At 39.0% G+C, this 27,588-nt stretch overlaps 1 protein-coding gene across 3 annotated transcripts in view; it reads left to right on the forward strand.

Annotated features, from left to right (window-relative positions):
- The window catches only part of LOC117904248 (callose synthase 10), a 107,383-nt gene that overhangs the window by 58,511 nt on the left and 21,284 nt on the right, over positions 1–27,588 (forward strand). For all 3 annotated transcript variants that reach the window (XM_034816765.1, XM_034816764.1, XM_034816766.1), the window contains exons 19-34: positions 12–93; positions 5,029–5,078; positions 5,480–5,566; positions 5,705–5,790; positions 6,527–6,554; positions 8,003–8,100; positions 8,223–8,304; positions 8,406–8,566; positions 8,772–8,892; positions 9,294–9,391; positions 9,478–9,568; positions 9,659–9,819; positions 9,923–10,032; positions 18,015–18,149; positions 18,738–18,806; positions 18,933–19,107. In XM_034816765.1, the coding sequence (XP_034672656.1) occupies positions 12–93; positions 5,029–5,078; positions 5,480–5,566; positions 5,705–5,790; positions 6,527–6,554; positions 8,003–8,100; positions 8,223–8,304; positions 8,406–8,566; positions 8,772–8,892; positions 9,294–9,391; positions 9,478–9,568; positions 9,659–9,819; positions 9,923–10,032; positions 18,015–18,149; positions 18,738–18,806; positions 18,933–19,107 (1,634 nt within the window). The remainder of the gene's footprint in view (positions 1–11; positions 94–5,028; positions 5,079–5,479; positions 5,567–5,704; positions 5,791–6,526; positions 6,555–8,002; positions 8,101–8,222; positions 8,305–8,405; positions 8,567–8,771; positions 8,893–9,293; positions 9,392–9,477; positions 9,569–9,658; positions 9,820–9,922; positions 10,033–18,014; positions 18,150–18,737; positions 18,807–18,932; positions 19,108–27,588) is intronic.

Below are 27,588 nucleotides of genomic sequence, written 5' to 3' on the forward strand. Positions count from 1 at the left end.
TGTTTTTGCAGATTAGACCACTAGTCAAACCGACCAATATTATTGTGGACCTTCCATCTTTGACATACTCATGGCATGATTTGATCTCGAAGAGTAAGACTATTTCTGTCATCTTGTTGTTATCTCTTTGTTTTTTAGTTTTTTAATAAGACTTAACCCAATCAAAGCATATTCTCTGGTACCATTTAGTATGATTCTTGGTAAGCAATAAAGATTGTGTTGAAGCAAAAAAGATGTAGAATCAGTGCACATTGCTGAGATAAAAAAAGGTCGTAAACAATTCTTCTCCAAGAAAGAATGAAAAAGTCACAAGCAAGGAGTTCAAAGCTCAATGGATATGGTTGATATGAATAATAGAATTAATACACAAACATAGGTTGAGTGCCATTAGGGGTATAAGCATCGAATCATCAAATCATTGATTCGGTCTTACTCGACCGACCTTGTTTGCCTTCAAGAAACAAAGGTGCAACAAATGAATGATAGACTGGTGAAGAGCTTGGGTGTGGGGAGGTGTCTGAATTGGGGGGTAGTGGAGGCTAGGGGTCAAGCATGGGGTATCTTTGAGCTTATTGAAATGGAGTTAGGAGCCTTTTCAGTTTCTTGCCACTTCAAAAATTGTGAGGATAACTTTGTATGGATGTTCACTTGGGTGTATGGCCCTATTTTGACAGAGGAGAGGGAAGACTTTTGGGATGAGTTGAGTGCCATTAAGGGTCTTTGGAATGATCCGTTGTGTGTGGGAGGGGACTTCAATGCGGTAAGAATCTTGGAGGAAAGGAGGAGCTGTCAAAGGTTTTTGGCTTCTATGAGACGCTTTTCACAGTTCATTGAGGAGATGTGTCTTAAAGATCTCCTTTTATTTGGTGGGTTGTTCACCTGGTGTGGAGGATTAAATAATAAGTCAACCTCAAAGCTCAATCGTTTTATTGTCTCTGATGATTGGGAGAATCATTGCAGTGGGTTGTATCAAAGCTTCCTTCCTAATCCAATCTTAGATCATGTGCCAATCTTGGTTGATAGTGGAGAGATAAGGAAAGGCAAGACTCCTTTCAGATTTGAAAATATGTGGTTAAAGGTGGAAGGCTTCAAAGAACTTGTCAGGAATTGGTGAGAGGGGTGCAGTGTTCAACGTTCCTGTAGCTACATTCTAGCTGCAAAACATACAGCCTTGAAGCAGGACCTTAAAAGTTGGAATAAGGAGGTTTTTGGAAATGTGTCCACCAAGAAATTGGAGGCTCTAACACAGTTAGGGTTGTGGGACGAAAAGGAGAGGTAACGGCTTTCACAGTGGAGGAAATCGAGTTTAGAATGAGGGTGGTGGATGTGTTTAAGAAATGGGCAGAGATGGAGGAAATATCTTGGAGGCAAAAGTTAAGAGAGCTGTGGCTAAAGGAAGGGGATAGAAATACAAGATTTTTTCATAAAATGGCCAATGCTCGAAGAAGGAGAAACTTTATGGCCAAGCTAGGGGTAAATGGTGAGCTGCTAGTTGGGGAGAATAGCATCAAGAAGGGGTGACAAGAACTTTTTAAAGGATTCTAGCAGAGGCAGGGGAGTGGAGGCTGAGTATAGATGGGTTGGTTTTCGCCTCCTTGCAACGATTGGTTTCAATAGCATTAGAGTTACCCTTTTTTGAAGAGGAGGTCCTTGCAACTTTATCTGGTTTGAATGCTGACAAGGCCCCGGGCACAGATGGCTTTTCATTGGCTTTTTGGCATATAGCTGGGATATTGTGAAACATGAGGTCATGAGTTTTTTTGGTGAATTCTATGACTCGGGGTCTTTTGAGAGGGCTTAAATGCTATGTTCTTAGTATTAGTTCCGAAGAAAGAGGGATAGAAGACCTTAAGGACTTTAGATCCATTAGCTTGATTGGAGGGTTATACAAGCCCTTGGCTAAGGTCCTAGCAAATAGACTAAAAAAGGTGGTGGGTTCTCTAGTTTCAGATTTTCAGCATGCTTTTGTGGCGGGAAGACAAATCTTAGATGTGATGCTGATAGAGAATGAAGCCACTAATTCCAGAATTAAAGATAAAGAAAGGAATCTTATGTAAGTTGGACATCAAAAGGTCTATGACCATGTTAATTGGAGCTTTATACTTGCAATTATGGAGAAAATGGGGTTTGGTTCCAAGTGGATAGGATAGATTAGATGGTGTATTTGTACAGCTCGTTTCTCTGCTATGATAAATGGTTCTTCTTCAGGTTTTTTCCAAAGCTCTAGGGGTTTGAGACAAGGAGACCCGTTGTCTCCCTATTTGTTCATCTTGGTTATGGAGGCTCTCTCCCACTTGCTCTCTAGGGCGAATGAGAGTGGTTAAGAAGTAGAAGCTGGAGTAGTGTAGGTAAGGGCATCCTTAGCTGATTTCTTGTACTTCCTTTCAACTTGCTTAAGCTTGTACCATGCTGGATAACCAGGCTTCTTCCAGCAAACATCTACTGTATGTTTGGCGCTATTGCAGTAAGTACAGAAGCGAGAAGAAGACTCGGTTGAAGGAGCAAAAGATGTTGGTCATGTATTATTCTTATGGACGGCCATTGCAGAAGCTGTAGAGTGATCTTCTGTTACCATGGCGACTTGCCTCTGCGCTTCATTACGGACCAGTGAATAGGCTTCCTCATACAGGAGAGCTAGCTAAAGTACTACTGCTAACTTATCCAAACCGTGATTAAAAGTTTCAAAACATAGATAGACCTGATCCTTAGTAGTACGCTTCCTTTATTTCTCAATATCAGTTACACAGGTCAAATCATTGGGCCTTTGATAACTAAACTCCATGAATATTGAGTTTTACTTATTGTAATATTTTGGAAGGGGGCGACCACTTTGGTGTAATTGACAAGATTTCTTCATTAGTTCATATACTTGAGAAGAGTCAAAGATATCAAGATAGCTCCTCTTGATTGCATCCCAAACCTCCTTAGCTGTTCCACACTGCATAAAGTGTGATATTAGCTTGTCAGTCATGGAATTGATGAGGCAAGACTTGACTAGAGCATCTTAGGCTTCCCATTCATCATAGTTTGGGTCATCCTCTATGGGTATAACCTTCCTATATAACCCTTCTTCTTTTTATCAGCAATATGCATCTCCGAAATTTGAAACCAAACACACTAATTAGCACCATCTAACTTAATAGAAATTGTTGGAGAGGCAATCTCATGAATGGTCAACATGGATGACTTTTTTGCTATTAGAAACACTCGCATCTATTTTTGCAGACATCATATGATAACAAAGAGGGTGAAAAAAAAAGAGGATGGAAGAAGAGTCAACTAGTCAGTAGTGGAATTCTCTACTTTAACTTTGATACCAAATTGATAAATTGTTGAATGCTTTTTCATTATATCTTAAGGGTATTTATATACGAAAAAGAAGACTATTTTAGGATAACCAATTATACAGATAATAGACAACTATACAAAATAATATACAATTGTATGATATACATTAACTCACAACTGTATATAAAGGTGTCCAATGGTCTGGACCGCCCATTTTGGCCCATGGCCCTAGATGCCCAAAGGTCTGGCTGGGCCAACATGGCCAAATTATTATAGAGGGCCGGGTCTACACAACCCAAATGAGCAGGCCATGCTGGGCCTAAGGAGATGGCCTGTCATGCCATTGTGTTGGTCCACTTGGCCCTTTCAAATATCATTTTTACTTTTTCCCTTTTCCTTTTTATTATATGTCAAATGCAATTTTCACATTTTTTTCTCTCTTTATTTTTTCATGTAATTTGTTGAAATATTGAATAAAAGAATTATTTTTTTATATTTCATTTTCTTTTATATTCCATTATTTTAAATTTATCGTTATTTTGATAAAAAAAAACAAATTCAAATGTGTTTTTTTTTACTATTTTTAGAAACAAAAATTAACATTTCTACAAATTTTACAATTACAAATTCGATAAATATAAATATAAAAAATAAAAAGTCTAATAATTAGAGATTTTTAAAGTAACAAAAAATATTCATTCAATGAAAAAAATTAAGACAAAATGACTTAAAAAATTAAATTAAAAATTTTAACAAAGTGAGTGGGCCTTGAACCATGGGCCGCCAACACGACACGATTGGCATGGCATGGGACGACACGATTAACCGTGGGCTTATGGGCCGTGCCGGGCCACCTATTTGGTTTGCATGGGTCAACCCGATCCAACACAATGTTTAAGTGGGCCGTGTTGGCCCGGCACATTGGCCCGCTAAGCTGGCATGGGCCATTGGACACCTCTAACTGTATATTATATGATAACTTATAGCTGTACTCTAACTATAATTTTAGTGTTTTTGTTTTTGAATGAGGAATCTATAAATTTTAGGAGTTTAATTTCATTGAGAATTGGATGAGATATGGGACACAAATTGTGGTTGTATGTGGTTGAATATCTTTTTCAGTTTTGGAAATTTATTGATTTAGTTTAGAATCATCTTTTCATCCAAATCAACTCGTTCTTTTGTTGTTGATTTCCATTCAAAGTTAGGATTCCTTAAAACTATTCTAAATTTTCTTAGGAAATAAGAGAGAAAATGGTCAAAAATAAAACCTATATTTGTTCGTCTAAAACAAAATCTAAATCAGTTAAATTGTGGTCTTTCTTGATTGCTACTTTGTCAACTTACGGTAAATTCATTTCTTAGTCAAATTGCGTGAAATTGTAAATGTTTGATTTTAAGACAAAAAATTGTCATAAATTTTAAAAAGTGAATTTGATTTTATTTTGAATAAAAAATCGGGTTTGGGTGTTGTAGAAGTTAGAAGTTGAAAAAATAATAGTGAAAAAATGACTCTTTCCATAAAAAAAAAAAAAAAAAAATCATTGAGACAAAGTTACCTTGGAATAAGTGGTAAGTTAGAAAACAAAGAACTCTAAAATGCCTTAAAGTCTTAAAGGAATTTTCTTTAATACTATCGTCAAAAAACCAAATAAGGCCATCGTATAAGTTTAAAGATTTTTGCTGATTTTTATTTATTTATCTATTTTTTCTGACTCATGCTTTTGATATTTTTGGCAGATAATAATAATTTGTTGACATTAGCTAGCATATGGGCTCCTGTTATTGCTGTGAGTATTTTAATTTTTCCTCAGCATCACGAACCTTGCAAGAACTTCAGTGTTAGCTTGCTAAGAGAATAGTTATGTCATATAAAAAATACACCCTAAGAATTGTTTTAACCCATCAAATTTGGCTGAAACATGTAAATCCAGATGAAACTCATAAACACTATTAGATAATGCAATGATTGTGCTGTTCCTCATTGAAAAAAAGTACATATCAAAATTAAAATGCTCCGACTGAGATGCCTACATTTTTACTTGTTTTTGGTTTAGGCCTAATTTGAGTTGGTGTTTTGATTGAGATCTAAAACCTGGTGGTGAAGTTGTTATTTGGCATTCACATTGTATATCAACTTTGTTATTTTCCTTCTTACTTTCATTTTTTTTTTAATAAAATTGTTCTCCAGATCTATCTCATGGACATTCTTATATGGTACACTATCTTATCTGCAATTGTTGGTGGTGTTAAGGGTGCACGTGCTCGGTTAGGCGAGGTATTGATGTGCTCCTTAAGAGTCCCAGATATAATTTTTTATTCCTTGTTTCTTTTTCAATTCTGTATGTGATGTTCAAGTGCATGTTCTCCTGTATCCTTAGTTCTTACCTGTGTTGATCGTGTTTATTTGTGGCAGATACGTTCAATTGAAATGGTGCATAAACGTTTTGAAAGCTTTCCAGCAGCCTTTGTCAATAACCTTGTGTCTCCTATGATGAAAAGGTGATCCTTGTTTTACTATTTACTGATGAGCAATTTACGCATGTACCCTCAGTTTCTCTTTCCCATATTTTTACTTCCGAATTTGAAAGCTTTCCTTTTCTTATTTCTCTGGCATGAAAAAGAATCTGGTCGAGAGGGAACTCAGATAAGCAAGAATTTTTTATGCCATCTGGTCTATAACTTTGTCCAGTGTAGCATGTAGCAACTGACCTAGATCAAGCAACATAGAGAAAAAGGCTTAATTTACCCAATCTCATGAATTTGGTATTTGAGGTTTTGCTTAGTTAAAATCTGAGAACTGTTACCGGATTTGGTGTCTTTTGTTTTGCTCTTTGCACAACATTTTCTGTTTTACATGACATCTTATATGAATTTGGAGAAGGTTGATGAACTGCATAATGGCCGTTGTATGAAGTTCATGTTTTCTATGAGATTGTACATGCTCGATCAATCATTTTAACTCTAAACAATCTTGAAAACATGATTATATACTAAAATTGGGAGTCAATGGTGATTAATAAGAAGTTGGTTTAGGTTGGGGATAAGTTTGTTTTTGACTAAAATAAGCCTCTAATGTTAACGATTCTGATCTAATGATTTCTTAGAGCTTGATCCTGTTAGGAATTATTTGATTTGGTAAAACAGTGTATGACATACTTCTTTTAGAGATTATATGATATTGTTTTGCTCCATTATCTTTGGGTGGATAACTTATTCCGTTAATTTGCTCTTGCAGGATGCCTTTTATTACACAATCAGCTCAGGTAGTTAATATGTTTAATGTACTCCAATTAGTAGCTTATTTTGGTGGCCCTGTTTTACGCAACTGATATTGTATTCTATTGTTAGTAAATCTTGTCTGAGTGCTTTTGTGCTTAATCGATTCTATGAGGTTCAGTTGGAATTCTAGTCGTAAAAATCAGTGAAAAAGATGCTGGAAACTTTCTTATAGAATCGATTATCATAAAATAGAAAATGCTAAATGCATTTAAGATATGTGTTCTTCTTGGTATATTTGTTCACTCTACAACTATAACTTAAATTTCAAGTCAGTTATTCCTCTTACAACTAAAAGCCATTATGGGGACTTCTAACTTTCATTAATAGAATTTGATACTAGTTATGTAAAAAGAAATTTACCAAACTGTTATAATAGTAAATTTTATTGGAATCAGAATATTGCCAAACTATTACTTATAGTAAATTGTTGATTTTCTATGGATGTTTGTAGTACACTTTTCATACTGTTAATGTGGTTATATCTGACCTTTACAGCATGGCTTTGTTCAATGCATCTGTGGTTAGGATGAAATTTTACAGCTGTTGTAGAACGAATGCTTGTATATCTGGCAATTAGTTTTTAAGGGTTTGACATTTTGCCAAGTCTGCCATTGGATAAGATCTTCCTGTCATGCTCAGTCATGCTTTCCAAACATCAAGGTGATGGGAGAACTGTTGCCCATCAATATAGTGTTAAATGAAGGTTTAGTTAACATTTGGTACAAAGAATTGTGAGTTTATGGAGTGGATGGGTCCATGTATTGAATCGACTTGATATTTGGGATGTATGGTGCCAGGGTAGGGGCATGTTGTCAACAGTATGGTTAAATAAGAAGAGAAGTTGCACATTAGGTGTATCTTTTACCCACATTATCTCTCCTCCATTTTTCATAAAGTTCACTATTGGATTACATGTGCCTCCCTTGCACATCATGCATGCTAAAATTAAGTTGATCAGAGGTTGAGAGCTGCCACATCAAAAAGAAATCCAAATTAGTGTTTTATTTTATTTTTCTATTGAAATAGATTTTATGGTAGAATTAGATGGCCAGTGATATCCATTAATATATTTTTTTTCATGCATGAGATGCTTTGAGAGTTACCTAATGCACTAACTTGCTTGGGAAAGTACTGGTTTCAAATGAAGTTATTAATGGTATATGAGCAGCATTGTTTTGCATCAAACTTAGATTGATCATGGTTGTGTGTGTGAGTGTTTGTTTCTACATGTATCTGCTTGTACATGTAATACTTTTTCAACACATGCACATGCCAGAGGATATGCCATTTTGAGCATTTACAATGCCATAAATTGGATCTTGGTGTATTTATCCTCAGGTTCTAGAGTTTTTTCAAAATTGTGATTTTTCTGTTTTGTTGATGAATCTTGTTTAATCTTTTTCTTTGATAGATATTTATTTTATCCATGCAGGTTTCTCAGGATATGAAAAAGACACATGCAGCCATTTTTTCTCCATTTTGGAATGAGATCATTAAAAGCTTGCGTGAGGAAGATTATATTAGTAACCGGTAAATCAGAGAAGATGCCACTTTCTATAAGGAATCGCTTCTTCGTTCACTGTTATGCATGGCTCTCTTTTTAGGTCTATAACTGGTATCTATATTTCCTTGCATGGTTTTTATGCTTCCAGGGAGATGGACTTGCTTTCTATTCCTAGCAACACAGGAAGTTTGAGATTAGTTCAATGGCCTTTGTTTCTTCTAAGCAGTAAGGTAGAGCATGTTAAAATGTAGCATGTTATGCATGCTTGCCTATTGGCTCCAGTTATATGCTCCAGTTCTATATGTTTCTTTGACCTATTTTGTTTTTTCAGATCTTGTTGGCTATCGATTTAGCTCTGGACTGTAAAGATTCACAGGCAGATCTTTGGAGTAGAATACGTAGGGATGAATACATGGCATATGCGGTTCAGGAGTGTTACTACAGTGTTGAAAAAATTTTACATTCCCTGGTTGATGGTGAAGGAAGCCTTTGGTATGAACCTGTTTGCCATGTATTGTTGTTTTAAATTTTTATGCCCCAAGCAAGAAGTTGATTTATTTTCTTAGTAGGTTTTATAAATCTTTAGTTCTTAACTACTTGGGGCCAGCCTGCTAGGTTATTACCTGTTTCATATGATAGAGGTTGTACATGTGATTCTTGAATTTTTTACTTTGTTCAATATTATTCTTTATGGTAGGGTTGAAAGGATCTTCCGGGAGATCAATAATAGCATATTGGAGGATTCACTTTTTACAATCTTAGATCCCCAGAAGCTTCCAATGGTATTACAAAGATTGACGGCATTGACTGGACTTCTGGTAATTGTTTTGTGGCTACACAGCATAATCCAACTTGTTGAACATTGTTCCTTTTACAACACGAGCCAACTTTGTTCCCTGAGGTTTCTTGGTTTTGTTGATATTGTCACAGGGCGTGAAGTAACTCTTTTTTTTGTCGTATTGATCGTGAAATGATTTTTTTTTTCCACCTAGCCAGCTTCATCAGCTTTCTGTGTCTGTGATTATCAATGAATTCTGCCATTTCTCTTGCTAGTATATATGATTATTGATTGCATTATTTTTAAGGTTAGCAATGCCAGTTGAAATGATTATCTGTGGAGTTGTTGATTTTTTGCTTGTAGATATCCCATAGTCATGATTACTTTGTTCTTCTGCACTTACGATCTTTTATATTTATACTGACAAAAAAACCTTGTCAGATTAGGAATGAAACTCCTGACCGTGCAATCGGTGCTGCAAAATCTGTGCGTGAAATATATGAGGTTGTTACACATGACCTGCTGACATCCAATTTAAGGTATACAGTTGGCTATACATCATGATGTGCAGATATCATAAGGAGTAATTTTAAATTTGAACTCTCTTTATTCTTTAATCCTCCAGGGAGCAGCTTGATACATGGAATATATTGGCAAGAGCTAGAAATGAGGGGCGTCTGTTTTCTAGGATAGAATGGCCTAAAGATCCTGAAATTGTAAGTATCTCCAAAACTTTTAGCGCTGATTATATTATTTTTAAATTTTACCTATGTTTTTTTCTTCTCAATTCTTTACCATATTGGCAGAAGGAGCAGGTGAAGCGGTTGCACCTATTTCTCACTGTGAAAGATTCTGCAGCTAATATTCCAAAGAATCTAGAAGCACAGAGGCGGTTACAATTTTTTACAAATTCATTGTTTATGGATATGCCTTCAGCAAAGCCAGTTTGTGAAATGATGCCATTCAGGTAGATACGAATCATTATGTCTGAGGGAGTGACTTCCTTTCAGTTTTCTCTGACCATTTTTTATAGTTTTCTAATTTATTTTCCTTGTTTTGTTTGGGAATAGTGTCTTCACCCCATACTACAGTGAGACTGTACTATATAGTTCAACCGATCTGCGGTCAGAAAATGAGGATGGGATATCCACTCTTTTCTATCTTCAGAAAATCTTTCCAGGTATTTTTCTGATTGTTTTTGAAAATTTTGCTCCCTTCCCAGTTCATTTGCACGAGGATTATAATGTTGTAGTTCATTGTTCTGTACTTGTATGATACAAAAAAGGTTGTTTTCTTACTTGGCCTTTTGTTACCAAGCTTTTTACTTTGTTGACCAATTCTGTGAATGTTTACAAAACTAGGACATTTTGATGGTCATGTAAGTCATGTTTTAGAAATTTATGTCATTGATTGCCCATTTTTGTATTGTTTGGCTATCCATGGTGTAGTTTGTTAGGTTATTATGCACTAATTGGTTTTGTTTGTCTGGTTGGATATGGTTTGTTTAACTACACTCCTTGGTTTGGGATGGTTTTGAATCCTTGCTCTACAGAAAAAAAATCCTAAATCCTAGAATACAATTCTTGCCAAAATCAATAAACTCTTATGTCTTTTCTCAACTAGAGGATTGATGTTCTAGACCTGAAACCAGCAATTTTAGAGGCACAAGATTGGGATTAACCACAGGAAGCTGCAGTTAACTGATTAGTGAAACTGGGTAGAAAACAAAAGAAGATAAAAGAAAAACAGTGCAGAAAAAAAAGGCAGACCATAAAATGGAGACTGCTTTTATTATATCTTTTATTTCTTCCATACAAGTAGATTTATAGGCTAGGTTTTGTGACCACAGCCCTTTATTTTAGGAGATTCAAATCAGCTGGATTTTAGGAGATTCAAACCAGCTGTAATATTAGAACTAACAATTAGAAATAGAAACAAGTTGTGAAAAGAGAGAAAAGGGAGAATCCCTAATTTTTTTGTTATTCAAAAAACTGTTAATAATACACATTGGACTTGGATATATATATATATATATATACATGTTAGTGGGACCCACAATACAATAAGGAAAAAAAGGAAAAGTAAATAACTGAAATAACTATACACTATCTAACACTCCCCCTCAAGCTGGAGCATATATGTTAAATGCACCAAGCTTGTTACAAATGTATTTAATTTTAGAACCTTTGAGAGATTTAGTAAAAATATCTGCTAGTTGATCATTTGAATTGACAAAACTAGTCGCCACACATCCTGATGCGATCTTCTCTCTAATGAAGTGACAGTCAACTTCAATGTGTTTGGTCCTTTCATGGAAGACTAGATTGGATGCAATATGCAAAGCGGCTTGGTTGTCACAGATGAACTTCATCTGTTCATCCTTTCTAAATCTCAACTCCCGAAGAAGATGTTTCAGCCATATGAGTTCACATGTTGCCAGAGCCATAGCTCGATACTTGGCTTCAGCACTGGATCTGACCATTACATCTTGTTTCTTACTCTTCCAGGATATTAGGTTACCTCCAATAAAAACACAATACCCGGAAGTGGAACGTCTATCTGTGGGTGAGCCATCCCAATCTGCATCTATGTAACCAATAACCTGGGTATGACCTCTGTTATCGTACAACACACCTTGGCCTGGTGTGCTTTTGATATATCGAAGAATGCGGATTACAGCATCCCAATGGCTATCACATGGTGATTGTAGGAATTGACTAACAACACTTGTCTGGAAGAGTAATGGTGAGGCAGTTCAGTTTACCTACAAGTCGACGATATCTCCCATGATTTCCTAAAGGCTCCCCCCGTCCTGATATAAGTTTGACATTTGGATCCATAGGACTGTCTACCGGTTTACAGTCTAACATACCGGTTTCTTCCAAGTTGTCTAAAGCATACTTCCTTTGGGAAAGAATCATGCCAGAACTGGATTGAGCTATCTCAATCCCTAAGAAATACTTGAGTTTCCCCAAGTCTTTAGTCTGAAAGTGGGTGAAAAGGTGTTGTTTTAGTTTCTGAATACCATTCTGATCATTGCCTGTAATGACGATGTCGTCCACATAAACTACCAGATAAATACACTGCCTCGAAGAGTTATGATGATAGAAAACGGAATGGTCTGCTGTACTGCGGAACATGCCAAACTCCTGAACAACAAAACTAAAACGGCTAAACCATGCTTGAGGAGATTGTTTCAAGCCATATAGAGAATGGCGTAACCTGCACACTAAACCAGACTCCCCTTGAGCAACTAAACCAGGTGGTTGCTCCATATGAACTTCCTCAGCAAGATCCCCATGAAGGAAAACATTTTTAATATCTAACTGATAAAGAAGCCAAAAACGCATAGTAACCATGGAGAGCAATAGACGAACAAAAGCTATCTTGGCAACAGGAGAGAAAGTGTCACCATAATCAGAACCATAAACCTAAGTATAGCCTTTAGCAACTAAGCAGGCCTTAAGGCGATCAACCTGACCATCAGGGCCAACTTTAACTGTGTAGACCCAGCGACAACCAATTGTAGATTTACCAGAGGGTAAAACAATAAGATCCCAAGTGCCATTGGAGTGTAAAGCAGTCATTTCATCTACCATTGCCTGTCGCCAGCCTGGATGGGAGAGAGCCTCAGGGGTGCTCTTGGGAAGAGAAACAGAAAATATAGCAAAAACAAATGCAGAATAGGGTGAAGATAATCGATGGTAACTCAAAAAATTGTAAATGGGGGGGGATGAGGATTATGAGTAGATTGATTACCTTTCCGAAGAGCAATGGGTAAGTTAGCAGAAGGAGGCAGAGTCGGGGCAGGAGTAGCCGAAGGGATAGGAAGTGAGTTAGCAGGTACCTCGGCCAAAGAAGGAGAAACAACGACATGATGACGGCGATGATAAACCTTAAGTGGGCGAGAAGGCACTGCATCAGGTGGGGAGATAATGGGAAGGGGTAAGACTTCAGAAACAGGAAGAGACTTAGAGGTGGAGAAGAATGGTGAGTCCTCAAAGAAGGTGATATCAGCGGAGAGAAAGTGGCGATGAGTCTCAGAGGAATAATAACGATAACCCTTTTGAAGTCTGGAGTATCCCAAGAAGATTCATTTTGTGGCTTTGGTAGAAAGTTTGTCTTGTCCAGGAGTGAGAATATGAACAAAACAAGTACAACAAAAAACACGAGGAGTAAGGAAATAAAGTGGTTGGTCAGGGAAAAGAAGGGAATGAGGAATTTGATCATGTAATACAGATGAGGGCATACGATTAATCAAATAACATGCTGTAAGAACAACGTCCCCTCAAAAACGAAAAGGAACATTACTATGGAGAAGGAAAGTATGAGCTGTCTCAACAAGATGTCGATTCTGACGTTCAGCTACCCCATTTTGTTGAGGAGTATAAGCGCAAGAAGACTGATGAAGGATCTCATGTTGGGACATAAATGAAGTAAATGGTGCAGAAAAATATTCCCTGGCATTGTCACTGTGTAACACACGAATAGAAATATTGAATTGGATTTGGATTTCAGTATAAAATTTCTGGAAAATAGAGAATATCTCAGCTCGATTTTTCATTAAAAATAACCAAGTACATCGAGAATAGTCATCAATGAAAGTGACAAAATACTGAAATCTTAAAGTAAACGCGATCCGACAAAGACCCCAAACATCAATGTGGACAAGTTCAAAAGGAGACTTTGCCCGATTATTCAAACGCTTTGGGAACTAGACACGAATATGTTTCCCAAGCTGACAGGACTCACACGCAAGCGACGACAAAGATGAAAAACAAGAGACCATTTTTTGGAACTTGGATAGACTAGGGTGGCCCAGGCGACTGTGGATGAGGAGGGGAGCATTAGTGGAAATGTAAATTGCAGGAGTTGAAGGCGAGGTGAGGTGATAAAGGCCTTGAGACTCACGTCCTATGCCAATCGTCTTCCCGTACTCTGGTCCTACAAGGTCACAAATTTATCAGAAAAAGTAATAGAGCAGTTAAGAGTACGAGTGATTTTCCTGATGGAGATAAGATTAAAGGAACACTCAGGAGTATAAATGACAGAAGTGAGAGGTAGAGAAGGGAGAGGATGTGCCAAACCAATGCCTTTAGCCACATTTTGAGAACCATTAGCTAAGGTAACAGTAGGTAAGGCAGATGTAGTAGTAATAGAAGAGAAAAGATCCTTATTACTGGATATGTGATCAGAAGTGCCAGAATCTAGAATCCAAGGTCCAAGAGAAGATGTGTGGGTAAGACAAGCAGAAGCATTACCAGTCTAGGCAACAACATAGTTCTGAAAGGCGCGCCTAGGCTCGGGGCAGCGCGACGCCACCCTCTGGCGCCTCGCCTGAAGGGAGGCGACGCCCCATCACGAAGGCGCCACTTAAGCGCGCAAGGCGCTCGCCTCCGGCAAGGCGCGAGGTGGTCGCCCGAGTCGCCTCCGAGGGTCCGACTAGGTACACGCTCCTCCTTCTCCTTCTTCTTCTTCTTCTTCTTCTTCTTGGAGCCTGTTTGTTTTAAAAAAAAAAAAAAGCCAAAAAGACGTCGTTTTGGCCTGTTCCTCCCATCCAACCCCCTTTTCTGGCTTTCTCAACCTGAGACCACTGCCATTCTTTGCCCTAGCCTTTTCCGTGCTGGAGAAGTGAAGAAGAAAAGGAAGAAGAAAAATAGGGGGAAAATAGGAGAAAAATAAAGGGGAAATAGTCACGTACCTTCCGGACCTCGGTATTTTTTTTTTCTTCACTTTTCTGCATTTTTTTCCATTCTTATCTCATAACTCTCATTGGTAATTTTTTTTTTTTTTTTAAATATAAATATTATATTTTGAGTTTTTGACATGAAAATTTTACAAAATAAAAAGCACTCATATGCATATTTGTTGTTAATATGATATTTGATAATGTGATATGCATTTTTTTTCAATTTTTTTCTTAATTTAATTATAATTATTTTATTGTAGAGTATAGATAATTTGTTTGCAAGATGGATAATGAGAGTGAAACTCAAGTGGACTCATATTATATAAAAATATATATGTAAATTAGGGTGCGCCTCACTTCACTAAAGCCCGCGCCTTAGATGCGCCTTGCACCTCAGGCTCCAGGACTACTTTACGCCTTGGTGCGCCTTGACCCTTTTAAAACTATGGGCAACAGAAGTTGACTTAGTGGCCTGATAGCGGAGATAGTCATCATACTCACTGTCAGTGAGGGAAATACCCTGAGATGTGGAGGAACTGGAAGGCTGAGGTGGCTAAGGATCAGATGACTGGGCCACGTGGGCAGTGCGGGGAGGCCGCCCATGTAACTGATAACACCGATCACGAGTGTGGCCAAACTTATTGCAATAGGTGCAATGAGGACGTTGACCTCTATCTCGGTTACCACTGCGTCCTCTTCGAGAGTTAGTTTGAGAAACTAACACAGAAGAATCTGAAGTGTTATTAGATGGCAAAGTCTGAGTGGAGGAGATACGGAGGAGGTGACCAAACACATCATCCAAGGATGGAACGAAGGAACTGCCAAAAATCTGATCGCAGACGGTCTCAAGATCTGGACGGAGGCCAATAAGCGTAAGAACCATGAAGAACTTGTCAATCTGTATTTGTTGATCCCCAACATCAGTAGTAAGAGGCATCATAGTCAAGAATTCCTCCTTAAGAGAGGCAATCTGGCAAATATAAGTAGATAAATCCATGTCTTGTTGTCTGACATTGACAATAGAAGAAGTTACCTTATAAAGACGTTGGATATCATTCGTGTATAGCCCTTTCGCCTGATTCCAAAATTTAAAGCATGTTTTGTAGGCCCGAAGATGAAACAGAATCTTAGGATCAACTGATTGCCATAACACACTACATAACTGTGCATCTATCTTCCTCCATTGTACTCTGTCAACCTCAGGGATATTCGCCTCCTGCGTAACAAGGTGATCCTCATAACCTTGACCCATAAACCAAAGCTCCACAGAGGCAGACCAGGACAAATTATTTTCACTGCCAACCAATTTCTCCAAAGTAATTATAGGAGATCCAGATATAACAGAGGAAAAAATAGAACTTTTAGTAGTCATATCTACTTATCTGGAGAACGAAGTATGTTTGGATCGAAGAGAGCCCTAATACGGCTTCAAATCGTGGTTGAAAGAAGAAAAACCGAGGATCCGCGGCTATGAGAGACCAAATAGTAAAGAAAAACAAATGTGGCACTACTGGAAGGGTAAAAGAACACTTCCTAAGACACGTGCAGGGCTTGGGGTGGAGAAGAAGTCATCGGAGGTCGCCGGAAAGGCTGTTTAGAGGGCCGACGGAGACAAAAACCCCAAAAAATGCACTTGCAGGGCTCGGATGGCACAAGCACATATGGAGGGTGGCTAGACGGAGTCAGGCGAGGCTGGAGGTAGAAGCGCGTGGCCGGAAAGTGCTCCACGCTCCCTCACGCACCAGCGCGTGAGGTTTAGGTTGTCGGAGAAGAAACGCGTGTGGTTGGCGGGTGACTGAGAATCTCCCACCGGTGCATTGACAAAACTTGAAGATCTCCTACTTGCTCACTTGATGGTATGGTCGGTGTCGGAAAAGGGCTTCGCAGGAAAAAGTCCCCGGAAAAGTCGCCGGCAGTGAGGGTTTTCTGACGATGATGTGGTTGATCGGAAAGCTTTAGGAGATGGGAAAGGTGACCGGAATGAAAATGGTCACTGAAAGGTTTCGCAGAATTGATTCACGGATAAACCGAAAATAATTAGGTTTTTTTCTCCCTACGCTCTGATACCATGTGAAAAGAGAGAAAATGGAGAATCCTTAATTTTTGTTATTCAAAAAACTGTTAATAATATACATGGGACTTGGGTATATATATATATACATGTTAGTGGGACCCACAATACAATAAGGAAAGAAAAGGAAAAGTAAATAACTGAAATAACTGTACACTATCTAACACAAGTAACACAATCTCCCATATTTAGAAAATAAACCAAATCTTGGATTTAGAGAATAAGAATTATCCAAGATTCTTTGCAATTAGTAGTCTTCCTTTGGTTGTATTGTGATGCCATCTAATGCATGTATGCATGTGTCCAGATGCAAGCAATGCATTAATTTGTTACTTAAATTATAAGTTGGGGTATGCTAGTCTTACTAGCTTTTTTAATTATCTGTGGATGTGATCAATGCTCATTAAATGTTGAAATAAATGAGTGGTAAAGAGTAAAATAAATACAAGTGTTTTTCCATACCCATTAAACATTTTCCACTAACCAGGTGATAAAAATTGTAGTGAGAAATGGTAATAAAAGTAGGTATTTCCTTGTAAGATTGTTATGTAACTATACCTTGAAAATCATGTTGTGAGCTGGGTAGGAGCATGATGGGATTCATGAATGTGAAGTTGGTTCAATTAGTTTAGTGAATTCTATTGCTTTATTATCACCCTGTGGTATTTATGATCTCATGATGTTGGTTCATAAGTTTAGTGAATTCTATTGCTTTACTATATTGAATTGTATTGCTTTATTATCACCTTGTGGTATTATGATCTTGACGGTTTTTTAATTCTAACCTACATCCTATGATTTTTTGGAACTGAAGTTGTGTGGATTGCTTTTCATTTGTTTAACATTTGAAATATGTAGTCTCTTATATTATGTGTGCACAGATAAGGTCCTAGCTTTTTGCAAGGTCGCTGATCTACTAACCACTTATGTTTGCTAGCTATAATGTTGACACGTTTTTAACATCTTTTTGTGGCTTTTGGCTGATGATCATTGGTTTTCATTCATGGTTGATATTGAATTCAACATATTATTTAGTTCTTGATGTCATTGTTTTGAGTGTGTGCTATGAAAGCTTGTCTCAATTTGTATCTCAGACATGCTACAAACCAGAAGCAGCTATTTCAATGTGGTGACCCACTTGCTGACCAGTTGTTGCTATGCATGTCCACTGTAGCTTAACAAATATCTTTCATGGATTAGCATCTGCCAGTTTTTACCATTACTTGATGTTTGGCTGTGACATTTTAGTTTGGCATTATGTACATGGTGGCTGAGACATCAATGCAAGGGTTCATTGTGTAAATTGTTGCATTCCGTTTCATTACTTCTGGAGTTGTTTTATATGATATCTGATCGATTTATTTATTGGATATAGCTGAGAAACTTTCTTTTTCCATTATAGATGAATGGGAGAATTTCTTGGAACGCATTGGTCGGCTTGGGTCTAATGAGGATGCAGATCTTCAAGAAAGCTCTAGTGATTTGTTGGAGCTTCGGTTTTGGGCATCTTATCGAGGCCAGACTCTAGCTAGGACAGGTAGAATCCCTTGATACTGATGCCATGTTCTTCTATTTTGCTAATGCATTTATCTAGAATGACAACGGGACATGTTCAGGATGGATAACCCCCATCTTGACCCCGCCTTGCCCCATATACAACTATATATATATATCTGTGTGTGTGTGTGTATGTACTATATTTTAATTTTTTTTATTATATTAAAAATAAATATTTTTATAAATAAATAAATATTATAAATTTTTATGACTTATTTTATTTGGGAAGATTATTTTCTTATTTTATGTAATAAAAGAGGAGAACATGACAAAAAAATTAAACTATTTTTAAATTTAATTATATATAATCAAGGCAGGACAAAGCTAGGCAAGGCAATACCTAAAATCTCTCGAGCTTTAAAAAAAAACCTAAATGTATGCTTAACCTGTTTATTTTGATCCTAAACTTGTCTTATTAGGGACAAGCCGGGGTGGGTATTCCAAAAAACCTGCCTCGTTGCCATCCCTCTATTTGATAATCATTTTATGGCAAATTTAGATGGGATTTTAGTGTTTTCTCCATCTGATTTTTGTCTGATATTGATCATTCTCATGGCTGCAAATACAGTGCGTGGTATGATGTATTATAGACGGGCTTTAATGCTACAAAGCTACTTGGAAAGTAGATCATTTGGAGGTATCTTTTCTTTTCTTTTCTTTGTGTTTTTTCCTTCTATTTTTGGGGGAAATTCTTATCTTGACAATTAATTTCTTTGGAGGAAATGAATAGCTGTACTCATGTTTTTATTTTATATGTTAACAGTAGATGACAATAATTCTCTAGCCAACTTCCCCACAACTCAAGGTTTTGAGCTGTCACGTGAAGCAAGGGCACAAGTAGATCTGAAGTTCACATATGTAGTATCGTGCCAAATTTATGGGCAACAGAAACAGAAGAAGGCTTCAGAGGCAGCTGATATTGCTCTTTTGTTGCAGAGGTATAATTATGCATTCATACTTATCTAGTTTACATTTTTGATAGGCAAATCAAAGATACATATTAATGGAAGCATTCATCCTAAAAGAGGCACAACATTAGTAGCCAGGAAGTATGCAAAGCGCCGCAAGAGCCAAAGAGGGAAATAAACGGGAATAGGTACAGTTTGCACAATGAATGCCTGCCTTTATCCAAGTTATCTATGAAATCTTAATAAGATAGATTAGCAAACACCAACTAGACCAAGCAAACACGGTTTCTGGTTTGTTATATTTTTTACTATTAATTTGTTGATCCCTTTTTTCCCTTTTTGGAAACAAAATCAGATTCTTAATTTCTATAACTTAGGATTAGATTTAGTAGCCCATAGGCCCTTACAGTAATTTGATATTAGGATTTAATAAGTGGCCTCCATAGTGTTAGATAGGTGCATGTCATGGGTGCCAAGTGCCAATTGGCTTGATATCTCTTTTCTAGCCCCTCAGCCTTGAAAATCCTGGCATGGCAATATAGTTTAAGATGAAAATAGAAAAAGAATGATATTTTGATAATTTTCAACTTATCAAAGTCTAGCTTATGTTCACAACAAAGGGGTAAAAGTAACGAAGAAGAAGTTTGGTGAGGGAAGAGAATGCAGAGATTGCCTAGAATCAAGTTTCAGGTCTAGAAAGATGGAAGGTCCAAGGGGTGGAAGAAGGTGGTTTGCTGTGGAGTCTAAATCTTTTGAGCTGTTTATTGATGTTGTAGGAGGAAAGTTGAGAGGATGCATTTGGGAGAGATGCAGAGGACTAACCTCTTGGATCAGATTTGGGGATGAGAGTCTTAGTTGTTTGTTGGCTGGAGTTGAGACTTGCTGTAGAGGTAGTGATGATAGAAGATGGTCCCTCGTCTAGGAAGAGGGGGGAAGGAAGTATAGTTTGGAGCGTCGTTTAAATGAGGCGGGAAGATTTATCCTTTGCTCTGTTCGGGATATAGAGGCAAAACGTTTCTGCCCAATTTTTCCAGAAGGGAAGGGGTCGTTTGGTGGTTGGAATATCTTGGCAGAGAAGTTGAGAGAGGTTGGGGTAGTCCCCACTGGAGGTTTAAAGGATCCTCTCTCGTTCGAGGGGCTTTTGAAGGAAAAGGAGCTAATGCCAAGGACCTATGCGGATGTTGCAAAATCGAAAACGGGTAGGTTAGGAGATAAGGTCTGGTTGGAGTTGGGAAGAAGGGAGATGAATGGAAGACTAGAACAGTTGGATCGTTGTTTAGTGGGTAGATGGGAAAATGTTTCGATCCCTTTCCCTGAGTTGGTTTTTCTGAAAAATTGGGCTGCAGCTTGGCTCCTCAAAGGGAGGTTGAACATTGTTGGGTTGGGAAGAGGACTCTTCCTTTTTGAGTTTTGAGTTGTTAAGTGAGGTTGAGCGTGTTCTTGCCAGAGGGAAGAGAAGGGTGAAAGACAATGTCTTATTCTTCGAAAAATGGTACCCGGGGGTGGGGTGTTTTTGTAATGGAACCGACGCTAACGAGGCTTGGGTGAGAGTGCTGGGTCTCCCACTTCACTTTTGGAGCCGTGAGGTGTTTAAATTAATAGGTGATGGTTGTGGTGAATTCATAGCAGTGGATGAAAACACGGATTCTATGGCAAAGTTGCAATGGGTTAGAATTTTGGTGAAGGTGGTTGGTAGGGACTTACCTACCTCTGTTCAGATTGTGGTTGGAACGGGGTGTTTCACAGTCCATCCGTGGTGGGAATCCCCGCTTTCGTTTTCTCAGGTGGTGCCGGCGGGATGTATTCTTGGGGAGGGGGTTCCAGTGGTTGAAGAAGAAGCAAGGGGAAGACCACGTGCCATGTGTAGTGGAAGAGTGTTGGAGAAAGAGGTGCAGTCCAAGGTGCAGACTGGAGTACAAGTTGTGTCGCCCTATGGAAGTTCTTCAAAAAGCGCCATAGGCTTTTTCTCTGACTACTCTGTAGGGGGGTCTGGTCCTGAGGCGATTGATGGAGAAGGGAGCCTAAGGAATAGGGGTCAAGGTGCAGGGGGTGTAAACAAAGTGGGTGGATTAGGTTCTGGGCTTGAAAAAGTTAAAATTGGGCCTAATCTTTAGGAGGCCTAGAATAGAAGTGGGCTAGGGGAGGGTTGTCACATAACTGATCTTGTGGAGGCCCCGTTGAAAGGGAAGGTTAGTGAGCCAAGTGTCACAAGATGATTCAAATGAGCCTCCCCATGGGCTTATATAGAGCCAGGAAGCTTCTGGAGACTCCTAGAGTGGGAAGAGAGTGTGGAAGGTTCTAGAGATGCCTGGAGGAATCCACACAACTCTACACTATGGTGGAAGACATGAGAGGAATCCACAACCTTCTAGAGAATTCCAGAGGTCTCTTGTATATTCTTGTACATAGGCTTGTACCTAGAATGATGTAGGACATTCTAGAATATACTTGAATTGTAAGGAACCCTCCAAGGTTCCAGAGAGTTCCATTGGTGCCTATAAATAGGTGAGGGTCTCATTTGGCCAAGGCACCAAGCAAGTGAGTCTTCAAAGCACTTGTAAAGGCTTCCTTAAGTAATAAGAGCTTCCATTCTCTAAGAGTTGCCTACTAAGCTTCTTAAGCTTTCGAGTTGTGAGCATCTTAACCTAGCAAGCTAAGCATTGGGAGCAAGGCTGACTTAGTAAGATCAAGCGTCTTGACTTGCCTAAGTGTCACACGAGCTTAGTGAATGACTAAGTCCGTGACACAAGGCCCATCTTATTAAAAGGATGGGTAGTGGGTTGTGAAGAGAGGCCCTTTTTACGGAAGGGTTCCTTAGTGGGCTGTGAGGGGTTGCCCGAAATGGGCTTTGGGCATGGAGGAGGGGGCTTAAAAGGAGATAGGGCTCTTTTCTCTTCAGCGGTGACAAAGATGGAAGTTTGGGCTTCAGAGGAGGATTTGCGTGCTCAAATCAGAGAGGATATGGGGCTCGTCTGCTTTCTCGAAGGGGCTATGAAGGAATCTGAGTTTTTAACGACGAACGCTAGTGCGAAGATCACGGATGAAGCGCTGGTAGCCGAGGCATCCAGGTACGATTCCTTTCCCGTTGTCTTCTAGGGGGATTGGGACATCTTCTCTTCTTCTCTTTCCTCTTGGTTTGATCGGGCTTTGGTGGTGGGGGATTTTTTTGGTTCGAGAGGGGTGGACACCATTGAAGGAGTCAATTTTCAAGCTCCGTTGTGTGCTGTGTTGACTGATGGAAGTTCGTGGGTGATGGAAACAGAGGAGGAAAAGTCTTTGGTTGAGATTAGAGTAAGGGAAGAAGTTGATGAGCCCGAGTTTGATGAGGCACGACAGAAAAGGGAGGTTTCTAATAGTAGCTAAGATGATAGTAGTTTGGCTAAGTTTAGCAAATCTTTGGGGTTTACGACAAAAGGTGTTGAAGGGGAAATCCTTAAATTGCTTCTAAGATTGAAAAGAAGAAGAGACCAAGGTAAGAAGAGGGGATCTTTAGGGACCACTAAGTTTGATCGAGAAGTAAAAAAGTTAGAATGTTCGATTAATTACGACGAGGTGAGCAGAGAGAATGGTACAAACAAAAGAGGAGGGGATAGAGCTTTGTGTTTTAAATGAAGATTGAGATCTTATCTTGGAATGTTCGAGGGGTAAATGACAGAAGCAAGAGGAAAATAATTAAAGCATTTATTAGGTCCCAAAAAGTGGATTTGGTTTGTCTGTAGGAGACTAAAATGACAGAGATGTCTCTAGGGATGGTGCGAAGTTTAGGAGTGGGGAGCCTTGAATGCGAGGGGTGCAGTTGGAGGGGTGGTAGTTTTCTGGGATAACAGAGTGTTGGAGTTGGTAGGGATGGAGGTGGGTCTTTTCTCCATTTCCTGTCGTTTCAAAAATTGTGAAGATGGTTTTGTATGGATTTTTTCAGAAATATATGGTCCCACAATGAAAAGATTTAGAGAATTTTTTTGGGAAGAGTTAGGGGCCATTCGTGGGCTTTGGAATGACCCTTGGTGCATTGGAGGAGACTTCAATATGATCAGATTTCCAGATGAGCGAAGAAGAGGAGGGAGGGTGTCTCCATCAATGAGAAGATTCTCGGAGGTGATAGATGATCTGGATTTGAGGGATCTCCCTCTTCAGGGGGGCCCGTTTACTTGGAGTGGTGGATGGAATAGTCAAGCTATGTCAAGACTGGATCGGTTTCTGGTGTCGGAAGACTGGGAGGGCCATTTCAGTGGGGTGGTGCAATGTACCCTTCTCAGGCTAGTGTCTGATCACGTTCCCATCCTATTGGATGGGGGAGGGGTGAGGAGAGGGCCAACCCCTTTTCGGTTCGAAAACATGTGGTTGAAGAAGGAGGGTTTTAAGGATCTGTTGAAGGAGTGGTGGCAAGGTTTAAGTTTTAGTGGATCCTTTAGTTTCATTCTTGCAGAGAAATTAAAGGCTCTAAAGGCTATTTTAAAAACTTGGAACAAGGATGTTTTTGGGAAGGTGGAGGTGAACAAGAGATTGGCCTTGGACAAAGTGGCTCTCTGGGATGCTCAGGAAAAATTGTGTTCTTTATCTGTGGAGGAGCTGGAAGCTAGAAAGGAAGCGAAGGGGGATTATAAGAAATGGGCTCTTACGGAGGAGATTTCTTGGAGATAAAAATCAAGAGAAGTGTGGTTGAGGGAGGGTGACAGAAATACGGGCTTTTTTCACATGATGGCCAATTCCCATAGAAGGAGAAATTGTTTGTCTAAGATCAAAATAAATGGAACCTGGTTAACAGAAGAGCAGGATATTAAGGGGGGTGTGGTCAGTGCTTTCAAGGAACTATTGATAGATCTGAGTGATTGGCATCCAACTTTGGAAGGTTTGGATTTTGATAGAATTGACATTGAGGAAGCAGCTAGATTGGAGGAGGTAGTTACAGAGGAAGAGGTTTTTTCAGCTCTCTCTGATCTGAATGGGGATAAGGCTCCTAATCTAGATGGATTCTCTCTAAGTTTCTGGTAGTTTAGCTGGGACTTTGTGAAAGAGGAGATGATAGGTTTTTTGAAAGAGTTCCATGAGCATGGCAGATTTGTAAGGAGTTTGAATTCCACTTTCCTGGTTCTAATCCCAAAAAATCCGGGCGCGGAGGACCTTAGAGATTTCAGATCGATTAGTTTGGTGGGAGGTTTGTATAAACTGTTGGCAAAAGTGCTAGCTAATACGCTTAAGAAGGTAGTGGGAAAGGTGGTGTCTTCAGCTCAAAATGCTTTCGTTGAAGGAAGACAAATTCTTGATGCTACCTTAATTGCCAATAAGGCAATAGACTCTTTGTTGAAACGGAATGAGAGTGGGGTGTTGTGCAAGTTGGATATAGAGAAGGCATATGATCACTTGAACTGAAATTTTTTGTTGTTTGTGATGCAAAGAATGGGTTTTGGAGAGTAGTGGACTGGTTGGATTTCTTGGTGCATTTCCACAGTAACGTTTTCTGTTTTGATCAATGGCACCCTGGCGGGATTCTTCAACAGTTCAAGGGGACTGCGTCAGGGGGATCCACTTTCTCCCTACTTATTTGTGATCGGGATGGAGGCTCTTAGTAGGCTCATCTTTAGAGTAGTGAGGGGGGGGTATCTTTCAGGCTACAAGATGAAGGGAAGAAGTGGTGATGGGGTTTTGGTCTCTCACTTGCTGTTTGCTGATGATACTTTAGTCTTTTGTGAAGCTTCCCAAGATCAAATGGTTTACTTAAGCTAGTTGTTGATGTAGTTTGAAGCCATTTCAGGTTTGAGAATCAGCTTGGATAAGAGTGAAAATTTTCCGGTGGGGAGAGTTGAGAATCTGGAGATTTTGGCTCTTGAGGTTGGTTGTAAAGTGGGAAGGCTACCATCTTCTTACTTGGGACTTCCTTTGGGTGCGCATCATAAGTCCATTATTGTTTGGGATGGGGTGGAAGAGAGATTTCGGAGAAGGCTTGCCATGTGGAAAAGACAATTTATCTCTAAAGGAGGGAGGATCACCTTAATCCGAAGCACACTGTCTAGTATGCCTATCTATTTGATGTCCTTATTGCGGATCCCAAGAGTGGTTAGTTTAAGATTGGAAAAGATTCAAAGGGATTTTTTGTGGGGAGGGGGGAGGGGGGGGGGGGGGGGGGGGGGGGGTTGCTTTGGAGAGGAAGCCTCATCTAGTAAAGTGGGATACCGTATGTTTGGACAAAAGGAAGGGTGGTTTGGGAGTTAGACGTCTTTTTACTCTCAATAGGGCCCTGTTATGTAAGTGGAACTGGCGCTTTGCGAATGAAAGGGAGACTCTTTGAGGAATGTCATTAGTAGGAAGTATGGGGAGGAAGAAGGGGATTGGTATACTAGAGAAGTTAGGGAGGGTATTGAAGTAGGTTTATCGAAAGAAATAAGGAAGGAAGTGTCTCTTCTGCAAAACAAAGTTGTTTTTTCTGTGGGGGATGGTAGAAAGGTGAAATTTTGGAAAGATAATTGGTGTGAGAACTTCGCTCTTTGTAATTCTTTTCCCTCTTTGTATGCATTTGCGTCTTACAAAGAAGCTTGGTTAGTGGAGTTGTGGGACTCTTCGGGAGAGGAAGGGGTTTGGAGTCCTAGGTTCTCTAGGTCCTTCAATGACTGGGAGGTGGAAGAGGTGGAGAGATTACTGTTGACAATCCGGGGAAGGAGGCTTTACCCTCTTTTGGAAGATAGAGTGCTGTGGAAAGAGACTAAGGATGGGATTTTCCTAGTTAAATCTCTTTATAGTGCTCTAGTTTCTAGAAGTGTTGTTCAGTTTCCTAATAGCATTATTTAGAGTCCTTGTGTTCCTACCAAAGTGGGTTTTTTTGCTTGGGAAGCCTCTTGGGGTAAGGTGTTAACTTTGGATCAACTTAAGAAGAGGGGGTGGATCTTAGCTAACATATGCTTTCTTTGTTGTGTGGAAGAAGAGTCTATTGATCATATCCTTATTCATTGCACTAAGGCAAGAGTTTTATGGGACTTATTGTTTGCTATTTTTGGAGTTAATTGGGTTCTTCCTCTTTCAGTTAGAGATACCCTTCTTGGTTGGCGTGGGTTTAATATGGGGAAGAAGCGTAGAAAGGTGTGGAAGACAGCCCCTTTGTGTCTTTTTTTTGGGCGATTTGGAAGGAAAGAAATAGGATTGCTTTTGAGAATGAGGAGCTCTCGATTCATAGGTTGAAAAATTCTTTTGTATGTAATCTTTGGCTTTGGACTAAGTCGGTTGTAAATGAAGGTCCTCTTCCTTTATTCAGTTTTTTTGATTGGTTGGGTTCTAGATGAAGGCTGGTGATTTTTGTATCCCCTCTTCTTTTGTTTATGCCTTATGGCGCCTCTTGTATACCTCTTGTATGCTTTTAGGTCAGCCTTAAGGTGCCCTTTTTCTAATATATTTCTTTCTCTGTGTTTTTACTTATAAAAAAAAAGGTAAGGAAGAAGAGAAACCAAGGATTTTGACAATAGGACAATTTTAATTGTTGAGGTTGTGTGTGGGCATAGTTTTTTTGGTTATTTAAAGGCTCAACTTTCTAAGTTTGACATATCTTAGACCTCAGTAATTTTACTGAAATTTTTTGTTACCTATTGGGGATTATAATGTTCTATAGTTGCTAAAAAATTACGAAAGTTCTTGTCTTGATTGATGCAACTACCGAGTGGGTGAATAGGTAGTCCAAGCAAGAAATCCGCAAATTTAAAACTTTTTTTTGGATTTTATTATGTTTTAACAAATGTAGTAAAAGTTGATCTATCCCGTGCACATTTAAAAATCAATCGTTCAAATACACATCGGATTTAATGTAGAAAAACCACCTATTGGATTTGCCAAAAATTGTACAGATGTAAGAAACCACAAATGGCTAATCAATTTCAAATAATCTACCATCTTTGAAAGAAAGTTACACGGTTTTACTTGATCCCAATGCGCCTACACCCTAGGGTCTAATATTAGTTAGTACTTACACTCTTCTTTCACATCCTTAACAAAACTTCTCGTGGATGAACACCTAAGCCGCATGTTGGGCCTAGCGGATCTAATATCTTTTCTTCTGGATGATGAAATCCTTCAAGATTGCTCTTGAAAGGTTGAGAGATGGAGTACTAGGGCAAAGAGGATGACTATCTCTATATCTACCATAGTGTCTTTCTTAGCCTCTTCGAGCTAATGATTAGGATCTATTGGTGTGCTTGCCAGTTTACACGCCAACTTCCCTGTTTCTCTAAAAAGGTCTGTTACATATTTCTGTTGAGAAATAAAATTTCCTTACGTAGAGTGTGCAACCTCAATTCCAAGGAAGTATTTCAACCTTTCTAACTTTTTGATTTCAAATTCCTTTGTCAAGCATGGTTTCAAGGTCTGTTTCTCTAGTTCATCATTTCCCATCAAGATGATGTTGTTTACATATACCAAAAGAGTTGTGACTCCCCTTGAATTTGAATGCTTGATGAACAATGTATGATCTCCCTAACTTTGTTTGTATCCCATGTTTTTCATTACTTTTTCAAATCTTCCAAACCATGCCCT

This window comes from Vitis riparia, chromosome 17 (assembly GCF_004353265.1).
Source record: "Vitis riparia cultivar Riparia Gloire de Montpellier isolate 1030 chromosome 17, EGFV_Vit.rip_1.0, whole genome shotgun sequence".
In the NCBI taxonomy this organism is placed as follows: Eukaryota; Viridiplantae; Streptophyta; class Magnoliopsida; order Vitales; family Vitaceae; genus Vitis; species Vitis riparia.